An 11,087-nucleotide genomic window follows, 5' to 3' on the forward strand; every position below is an offset into this window, starting at 1 on the left:
TCTCTCTCTCTCTCTCACTCTCTCTCTTTCTCTCTCTCTCTCTCTCTCTCTCTCTCTCTCTCTCTCTCTCTCTCTCTCTCTCTCTCTCTCTCTTACACCGAAGCAGATTTGCTTAAATATATTTACATATTATATCTATTTGTATATTTGTAAACATATATATCTCGAATGGCGTTTCAGATCTTGAGCTGGAGTCATAATCAAGTCGATCTAATAATATCTTCCCCTTGTACATAGATGACCTGCTCCCAGCTCAATTTCGTTTCCATGAAATCGATTCAAAATACAAATATTAATCTTCCGTTATTTATTTATATTGTTATATGTTTTCGTGGCTCTTTCCAAGAACTAGCACGATTTAAGGTGCGAATTTACATTCAGCAACCGGTTCGACTCGAGTCAAGCTACAGCGATTACAAGCTCTGAGTTAACTCTTAGACTTATGTTGAATCTACTTATATGTATAACAATTCAAAAAATTTGTAATTGCCCTCAAAATGAGAGAGAAACAGACTATGATATATAATCTCCCTCTCTCTCTCTCTCTTTTAGTTATTGGCTTCAATTAGTTCATGTTCATAATGGACAACAAATAATCGTGTTTACTGTGCGATGACTCAGTTGCCTAGATTGATCGACTTAGCTCATTCGACTCGTTTGCTCTGGCTATTATCATAGTCAAGCCGATCCATTGTTGGTTGGGGCATTACAGCTTGGACTTGGTATCAAGCGGCGACTGCTCCATATTTGAGCTTCTCATTAGCAAACAAACAAATTTCTTTAAGCACTGCTAAAGTAAACAAACTTATCGCACATTCGGAGAGAGAAAAACAATTTTTTATTTTCAAAAATAACAAAAAATAAAATTAAAATAAAATAAAAAATCTAAGACATTAGAGTTAAAAAAAAAAAAAAAAATGAGCTCAATATCGTTTTATGCATTTCATCGCTTAGTGCGTTCTACGATCATTGCGCTCCCTCTGCTTCATCTGGTAGTTGTGCAGAGCCTGCGCTAGCTCGCGTAGGCTTTCCGATCCCTGCCGCTGCTGCTTGCGTTCCTGCTGCTTCTTGAGCTCCTTGCACATCTTCTTCAGCTTCTTGCGCTCCTTCTTGACCGACTTCTGCTCGTGGCTGTCCTCATCCTCCTCGGACGACGAGCTGTCCCGCTTGCGACGCCGGCGCAGCTGCTCGCACTTGGCCAGCAGCTCCTTAACTTCGGCATCATCGTCCTTAGGCGTAGTGCTCGATGCATCTGAATTGGGCGTAGTGCTCGGTGTATTGCCGCCTTTTGGGACGGTGCTCGATGCATCTGAGTTGGGCGTAGTGCTCGGTGCATTGCCACCTTTCGGGGCGGTACTCGATGCATCTGAGTTGGGCGTACTGTTTGATGCATTGTCGCCTTTCGGGACGGTGCTCGATGCATTGTCGTCCTTCAGGGCGGTGCCAGATGCCTCCGACTTGGGCGTAGTGCTCGATGCAATGTCGCTTTTCAGGGCGGTGTTCGATGCATTGTCATCCTTCACGGCGGTGCTCGATTCATCCGACTTGGGCGTGATCGTTGTTGTGGTCGTCGATGCTTCCAGTTCAGACTTGGGCTTCTCTGTTGTAGAGATGATCGTTATTGTCGTACTGCTGCTGGGATTTTCATCCACATCGGGCTTTGGCGTAGTTGTTGAGGACGGTGCCTCCGTGCTCTGCGGATAGGCGCAGCAGCAGGCGGCCAGGACGAGGCAAATGACAATCGTCTCCTTGCGCATTATTGATGATTTATTGCCTTCAGCAGCTCAATCAACACTAAGCCAGACCGACAATCGATTGCACTCATTTATACCTCCGGTACGTCCCACTGGGACGCAGCAGCGCCAAGCGTACGGCCCGACTGGTTTTTCAATAGACCAAAATTCACTAACTACGAATTTATTTGAGTTTCATGTTTATCTGCGGGGGGCTTTCTTGACATGCGCTACGCGCGAAGCGAGTGCATCCATGGGCACAGAGAGCCTACAAAAAATCCAGCGATTCGCTGGAAAAACAAAGATATATTGATACAATTATTCGAGACAACCAGGCAAGGCAAGCTTAACAAAAAATATTTTTAAAAAGGGCTTATCTTGATCGCAAGTCCCGATTCTGGATCATGCTTTAATAAAATTTCAATTTAATTTGGCATTTTTTCTATGCACATTTGCTGCATTTGAAGGAAGCTTTGGGGTACTTTATTTGTTTGTTGTCGTCGAATCGGGATGAGTTTTGGGCATAGGCTTGGACTTTGTAAAGCTGAGCTATTCAGCAATCTGCTTTGAAAATCTCTAAGAGTTAAAAGAGCTTTAAAGCAGATTGATTGCTAAAGATTTAAAGAGCTAAAGGGATTTCAGCTTGTTAGGCATTCATATAGCTTTTCTTGATTTAGATCATGCCTTAATGAGCTTTAAGCAAGGATTGGTTACGTATTGAAAGAAGCTTTGATAATTCAACAAACTGAAAATAACAAATTGATAAAATTTTGATCGTTAACTTTTTTCCATGTCCAAGTCTTGAATGCTTTGAAGCACATTGATAGACTGCTTAGCTTTATATATGTATACATATGTAACTTGGAGGCTTCTTTGAAAGTCATGTAATCAAATGATCATATGAGAGCTCAGAAAAGCTTTGAATAAACATGGGCACAAAACTATACATCTCTGAATTTTAATGAGCTTTCCATAATGTTGCTCTCATTTCAGTTGCTTGAAGATCGCCAAGCTTACTTAATATGCAGCCTACATTACTGAAAGCTCATTAAAGCTTTGGGCAAGCTTGAGAGCTCAAATTTTGCCAGGAAAGCTTCACAGTCGCCTATGCCGCACTTGACTGTGGCTCGCTCTGACACTTTACACTTTAATGAATTCTCTACACATACGCAAAACTATGTGTCAGCGTATTTGTGTTTGTAATTCACGGCCCGAGCGCGTCAGCATTAACTCGTTTTGCCATAGACTTTGTAATCGAAACGACTCCACAGATGCTTTATTAGCTGAGCTGAAGCCAAGGAATCGATATGCTCTGATCGAGTGGCGATTGCAGGGCAGCGACATGTCATGGACTGTAATTGATGCATTATGATTATTTTTGGAATGTTCTCATTTGTTAATAAACCGATTGGCAGCCAGGCGCGGCTGCCCACAGCTCACAGCCGCACTAATTGTTTATCAATTACATTTGCTAATTGCTTAATGCACCTGCAAAGTGATGCGGCATTAATGTAAATTGCAACATTTTTAACATTTGGCAGACAGAGCAAACTTTCTCTACCCCCTCCCCCCCCTCTCAGTGCGTGTATAAGTAATTGAATAAAAAGCGAAAAAAACAAACGAGAAAATAACAACAAATAATTAAAAGCTGCACGTGTAGAAGGGCAAAAAAAAAAAAAAATAACAACAACAGTAGAAAATCCCGGCGTTATCCTGATCCTCGCTATGCGACTGAGGTGGGGGGAGCTGATGGGGTCTCAGACCGGTCGTAACCCCGCTGCAAGCGCAACAATTTTAATGAAACAGAGAGAATATGTTAATTGCGTGTGAAACCGCTGCAACGAGTTGCCACTCGCTGCGTCTCTCTTTTATTTATTATTACAATTTTCCACTTCTTGTTGGCCATTTTGCCCGTTTTTTAGTTTTTTCGTTCTTTCGTTTTTTCCACCTTTGCAACATTTTTCTTTTCATTTTCAGCTTGCAGCAGTTAAGCAGCAAAAAATATGCAACATATGTAACATAGTGCGGGCGGACTTCCAGGCAGCGAGTCGGAGAGCCAGACGACCAGGGCTGCCATATCAGAGTGTTTGCCATATACATAGCAGCATTTAGAGAAAAACAGCTTTCAGCGTCGAGCATAATGTAAAATGCAAATTTTCACGAGCATATATTTCAATTATGCTAATTGGATAAATGAATTGTATGGATCTGCTTCAGCGGCAAGAAGCTGCGCATCTCGTAAAATCATGAGTTTCGAAACTTTCGGCAGAGCTGCCCGGGCAGCTATCGGAAGCCAAAAAACATGTTGCTTCAAATTTCAATTAGGTCACTTCATATTTTGAAAACAATTTTGTTTACTACATCGTATAGTTTACCCTTGGGAATTTACTGCTAAATTGAGCGTGTGTGGATGAGCATAGAAGCTGTAGTGAATGCTTTAATACAATATTAGGACTGTAATCGGTAGACAATATATGGCGTTGCTCAATAATATGTATGATGACAATGACAATGACAATGACAATGACAATGACAATGACAATGACAATGACAATGACAATGACAATGACAATGACAATGACAATGGCAATGACAATGACAATGACAATGACAATGACAATGACAATGACAATGACAATGACAATGACAATGACAATGACAATGACAATACAATGACAATGACAATGACAATGACAATGACAATGACAATGACAATGACAATGACAATGACAATGACAATGACAATGACAATGACAATGACAATGACAATGACAATGACAATGACAATGACAATGACAATGACAATGACAATGACAATGACAATGACAATGACAATGACAATGACAATGACAATGACAATGACAATGACAATGACAATGACAATGACAATGACAATGACAATGACAATGACAATGACAATGACAATGACAATGACAATGACAATGACAATGACAATGACAATGACAATGACAATGACAATGACAATGACAATGACACTGACAATGACAATGACAATGACAATGACAATGACAATGACAATGACAATGACAATGACAATGACAATGACAATGACAATGACAATGACAATGACAATGACAATGACAATGACAATGACCAATGACAATGACAATGACAATGACAATGACAATGACAATGACAATGACAATGACAATGACAATGACAATGACAATGACAATGACAATGACAATGACAATGACAATGACAATGACAATGACAATGACAATGACAATGACAATGACAATGACAATGACAATGACAATGACAATGACAATGACAATGACAATGACAATGACAATGACAATGACAATGACAATGACAAACAATGACAATGACAAACAATCAAAATATTATTGACAATTACAATAACATTTGGCTCTTCCAATCTTCCTAACTTGACTCATCTGTTCCCATTATCAAAGATATCTTGCCTTAACAATTGATGCAATCTAATCACGTGACATACATATATGTATTATTATGTATTATTCAGGATAGGATGTGAATGTGTACCTCAATAATTATGCCATTAGAATTCAAATGATTTCAGAGAAAACATGAAGAGCAGTTTCAAGCGAGCTATAGAAATGCGCCTCAATTGGAATAACTTTTGTATATAGATATACATACATACATATATAGATATTGTATATATTTTGCAATTTAGAATGAATCGATTTGTATATGTAATTGGCAAACGTTTGGATATTTGCATGCGCATATTTAAATGCTGTATTAGAATGCGTAGGGCCTGCCATCGTGGAGGCTCCTGGGCGGGAAAGGGGAGCTATGCTAAGCGAAATGCATAGCATTTCCACGGAGGCAGGTCGCTGCTTGTTGCTTAATCCAAATTATCATCATAAGAGCCGCACTAATGAGCACAACTCAACATAAACAGAGCGCTGCTGACTGACGTCTGTTGTCCGTCGAGCGTCGACGGGCACGAGCCTGCTGGCCAAGACAAAGTTGCCTGCCAGCCGGATAGCAAGTTTCTCAAATGTCATCAAGCGCTGGCAGCGACAAGTGCAGCCCGGGCTCCATCAGTCTAATTGCGAGTGCAGCCCCAGAGTTACGTACATTTCGCGCGCTTGCCGGAGCGGCGCTGGCGCTGGCGCTGACGTCGTCCGTGGCACTCGACTGCAGCCAAAGGCGGCGTGCCGCTGAATGTCCTGGTTTTAGTGGGACATGTTCTAAATCGGAGGACAGAGCCTCGTGTCGCCTGTGCTAAAAGCGAACAGAGCCGAGCCAATGCGGCTTGGGCGCAGGCGCAGGCGCAGACAGCGGCAGAGGCAGCGGCAGCGGCAGTGGCAGCGACAGAGGCAGCGGCAGTGACGCCATTGCCATTGTTATGGCTAGCTAACAGTGACTTAACAGTGGCTCAACAGTAACTGGGAACAGTTCTGTGCTGGCCATGTGAATGGAAATTGAACTTAATTGGTGGGTGGGTGAGTGAGTGGGTGAGTGTGCGTGTGTGTGTGTGTGTGTGTGTGTCTTCCTCTTCTTTTAGTTATTTTTATTTTCGTCTGTGTGTGTGTGTGTGTGATTTTGTTGTGTTTTTGGTTGATTTAGAACTCGTGTTGCTCGGTCTCGGTCTCTTTTTATGCCACATGTCCGCATTTAGCTTGTGTTTCTGTTTTTGTACTTGCAGCATTTTCGCCTTGATGCGTGTGGCATGTTTAACGGCACTTGATGATACCATATACATAGGCAACAACAGCAACAGCAACAGCAGCGACTGCAATAACAATTCCACTGTGATTTGTGCGTCGTCTTCGACGTCAGGTGAAACACCCAAAAGCAGGCAATGCATTTCAATTGCTCGACGCTCGTTGCACTTCATTAAACCCGACATCGACGGCAGCCACTGCCTGCCAGTCTGAGTGTTGAAGTGCGCCACGTGACCCACACACACACACACACAAACACACACACACATTCACAGAGACTGACTCTAGAAAGAGCTGAAATCGTAGCCATTGCCTGCACTCGGGGCACATCACGTAGCCATCACGTGGGCACAAAAATACAGTAAAATATATACAAAATATATAGTCGAAAAATATATGTATATGAAATAAAAACATGAAATATCAAAAGCAAGTAAAATAAAGTCAGCATTGACACAAAAAATCACTAGAGTACCTGAAAGCAATTCCATCACAGTTATGCTCAAAGCTAGGATCAAAGGGCGCAGCTACTCAAAAGGGAATTTTTGTTTTCATATTTATTTCATCATGTTAAGTTTGCATATTTTATTAAACAAAGCCCTTCTACCTTTATTGGTAACTCAATCTATTGGAATTCTATTGTATTCGTATTTCGCTCAATCAAACGCTCGGGAAGCAACCAGAGCAAAATAGATCAAATTTAAGCAACGAACTCGGCGGGCGATCGTTTCAATTGCTTGCTCTGTGACTCATTTTTCAAAGTGTCAAACAATCTAATAGTCCGCGTGTTTACTGTCAAATATCTTGATATGGATTTAAACACATTGTAAAAATAATCAGTCTTACGTTTGACTAGACAGACGAAATACGGAAATTCAATTGGTAATTTTTTATACCCTGAACCCATTGAAAATGGGAAATCAGGGTATAATGGTTTTGTTAAAATGTATGTAACAGGCAGAAGGAGGCGTGGCAGACCCCACAAAGTATATATATTCTTGATCAGGGCGACGAGCTGAGTCGATTTAGCCCTGTCCGTCTGTCTGTCCGTCCGTCCGTCCGTCCGTCCGTCCGTCCGTCCGTCCGTATGTTTGAACGCGTCGATTTCAGAAGATACAAGAGCTAGAGACCTCAACTTTTTTTTAAAATGTCCGTAAATACAGCGCGGATATCGAGTTTATCACTAAAAAACGATAACTCATTCCGATACTTTTTTATCGATAAAAAACCTTATCGAAGATCACTTAAAAAATTATATCTCCTACATCTTTCAAGTTATAGTCTTCAAATTTTAAATGTATATTAAGATGAATTTTATACAATTTCGGTTTTTGTTAAAATTTACCCCCCACCCCTAAATCCACCCCCTCACCCTCATCTTTGTAAAAGTCGTATATCAAATACTAGAGACTTGTGCTTCGGTATGCACATACATTTAAACATCATGATTACGTTCTGAAAGTTTCATTACGATCGTACGTCTAGAAATTAAATTATTCAACAAATAAGTTCTCATAATATTGCCAACGCTGCAGCGCAACCCAAGCGCAATAAGTTATAAATTTATATCTCCTACATTTTTAGAGCTATAGTCTCCAAATTTTAAAAATATATTCCAATGCATTTTATACAATTTCGGTTTTTGTTATATTTTGGATACCGGCTCCAAATTCAGAATCCCCAGTGAAGGTCAGATTCTAGTATAGCTAATTGTGAATGATTTGACATGTTTTTTTTAAATGCCAAATATTCAATAGAATATGTAGATCATATGCTGAAAGTTTCATTAAATTCGGTTTAGTCAATCGACTTTAAAAAATAACAAAATGTTTGGCCAATTAACAAACGCACGTGCTGCAGCAACAGCAGTTTTCCAATACGTGTGCACACATACATTCAAACATCTTCTAGCACATTCTTAGAATCACATCAGCAGTTAGTTTCGTTTAGTTCTGCTAGATGGCGTTGCATCAGTGAATCTATTTCAGTTTTGACATTGCGAATAATAACAGAGGAGTGGCGTCATGGTAGAGGGTGCGGCGCTCGATCGCGAGGTCACCGGTTCGAATCCTGCTGTGGGCACATTGTAGTTTTCTTTTAATTGCTTCAAAATTTGTATTTATTTGATTAAATTTCTCTTATATTTTTTCAAAAATCGAAATTGAAATTTTAACCATACTATATGTATGTACGTTTTTATTAGTTGTTCTTGCACATTCTTAAAGTCACATCAGCAGTTAGTTTGACTTAAATTTGGTAGATGGCGCTGTAGCAGTGAATCTATTTCAGTTTTGACATTGAAAATCAGTACAGAAGGGTGGCGTCAAGGTAGAAAGCGCTGCGCTTGATCACGAGGACTCGAGTTCAAACCCAGAGCGTATCGTAATTCTTTTTTTTAATTGTTTCAAAATTTTTATATATTTAATTAAATGAGTTTTCTATTTCATTTATATTTTTAAATATATCGAAATTGAAATTTGAACCATACTAAATGTGCTTTTCTATTAGTTTGGTTCAGGGTAGTATCTAGTCGAGCGCTCTCGACTAGAGTTTTCTTACTTGTTTTATTTTATTTTCCATTTTTTGTTTTGTTTTTTTCATTATTCAATATTAACTGAATGTGAATTAATTTAGCTCAACTTCGGAATGGATTCTCCATCAATGAATATGCAACGTAAGTGTTCAATTTATATATTCACATTAATTAATAATTATACGTATGTATATACACATAGTTTCAGCTGGCACCGCTACTCCGGCTCCATCTCCCACAGTACAGTCAGTCTCGGAGACACCCAAGCGTCCGCGTGTAAGTTTTCTTTTTAGTCTCAATGCGCCAATCTCAATCTCAATTGATTCTGGTTTGCAGGGTCGTCCACGCAAAACTCAATTGGAGCCCGTGGATAGGGCTGAAGAAAATGCCACAAACAACAAATTAGTGGCAAAGGTGTTGCGACGGTGTTTGAAAAAATACAAAAAACTCGTCCCCACCGTCAACAACGGGTTCGAGCGCGGGCTCAAACCAGATTGCATTATGAAACTGTTTATGCAAGAAAATCAAAGGCTATTTCTGGTGCGATTTAAAAATCGCAAGTTACCGGAAATCATTAGTGGGGAGGACCTCAAGAAGTATGCCCCCATAATGCTAATTTATTTCTACGCTGACAATCTACACAAACCCCATCCCCGTACACAGTAATCTTAATTTTAATAACTTTTCTTGTGGGTAGACTATGTTCATAACACCTCTAGATTATGTTTAAAATATAGTTATGTATTTGCCAAAGCATAATTCTTTTACAAATATAAGGGGAAGGATATAGGGGTAGAGGTAAATTTTAACAAAAATCGAAATTTTTTAAAATATATGTGAATATAAATTTTGCTCTTATATCCTCTGAGATCGACGCGTTCAAAGAGACGGGCATACCGACAAATGGACGAACAGGGTCAAATTGACTCAGTTCGTCGCCCTGATCAAGAATGTATGTACTTTATGGGGTTTGCCACGCCTCCTTCTGCCTGTTACATACTTTTAAAAACCATTATACCCTGATTTCCCATTTTCAATGGGTTCAGGGTATAAAAAGTTGCATCTGCTTTCATCTCTCAACTCTAATTTAATGCTAGAGATTTGAGAAATAGCTTTAAGAGAAGCAGAAGCCATTTATGTCTGCAGATTCTGTTGTTTCCGCTGAGTTATTTATTCATACTTTTTGCTACATCCCTAGTCACATTTCCCACCTCGCTTGCAGTTTGGTTTGATCTTGATATTTTGCTTATTCTGTCAATAAATTATTGGATTACTTATTTAAAAATATTTGAAGCAATAATCATTCATTTCTTTGTATATATTATAGATGTAATTTGAGTGCTGTGCCAGTGTGAATCGCTAGACTCCTCAGCTACTCACAGGCGAGGTAGCTCCAGTCCAAATTTGAATACCCTCAGAGGCCGAAAGGCTATCAAGCTGATAACTTGAGCTGCTTCGAGCAGCAGCAAGTGTCCATTGTAATGTCACTTGCGTCAACTTATTCGAAATGGAGATACAAAAAAAAAAAAGAATGGATGATGCAAAATTTACTCTGCTCTAAGCGAGAGAGAGAGAGGGAGTGAGAGAGGGAGGGAGCTTGACAGCTTGTGCTTTGGCAATTTTCACTTATTTGCGGCATACTTGTAGGCATTTGCCAAAACTATGGCCGAACTGGTTTGGTGGGGCTGCTGCTATTTCACGGCAGACGCTTAGGTACAGAGGGGGAGGGTTGGCCACATCATCTGACTGTGGGCGAGCGCTTGCTTTGAGTTTAGTTTGAAAAGTAATCGAATGTTATAATTTCCATTAAACTGATTTCCCACGACAAATGCAAGGCAAACAAGCCGAGTCAATCCCAAGCCCAGCAGGCGTTGCAATCTTGATGAGTGTGGGCGGTGCTGCTGTTGCCTGGTTGGCCACTGGGTGGCAGTCGGATCCGGGTGTGGCTGGCGAATGCCCGTGTCACACTAATGCACTTCATGTCAGCTCAAAGGAATCGAAAGGCCAGCCGGGCAGCCAGTTAATGGCAACATGCATAAAAAGCTGAACGGATAGCAGCCTGGCCTCTCCACGGAGATGGACCCGGACACGGACACGGACACGGACCCGTACCCGGACCCGGGGACCCGTCTTGAT

General features: G+C 40.5%; 1 protein-coding gene across 1 annotated transcript; it reads right to left on the bottom strand.

Moving 5' to 3' along the window:
- Positions 1–815: 815 nt before the first annotated feature.
- LOC108657855 (uncharacterized) lies at positions 816–1,886 on the bottom strand. Its single transcript, XM_089264491.1, has one exon. It carries the CDS (start codon positions 1,755–1,757, stop codon positions 951–953), a length of 807 nt encoding a protein of 268 aa, XP_089120617.1. The 5' UTR covers positions 1,758–1,886; the 3' UTR covers positions 816–950.
- Positions 1,887–11,087: the final 9,201 nt, after the last annotated feature.

The sequence above is a fragment of the Drosophila navojoa genome, chromosome X, assembly GCF_054131105.1.
Source record: "Drosophila navojoa isolate 15081-1374.11 chromosome X, UAZ_NAV_1.0, whole genome shotgun sequence".
Classification (NCBI taxonomy): Eukaryota; Metazoa; Arthropoda; class Insecta; order Diptera; family Drosophilidae; genus Drosophila; species Drosophila navojoa.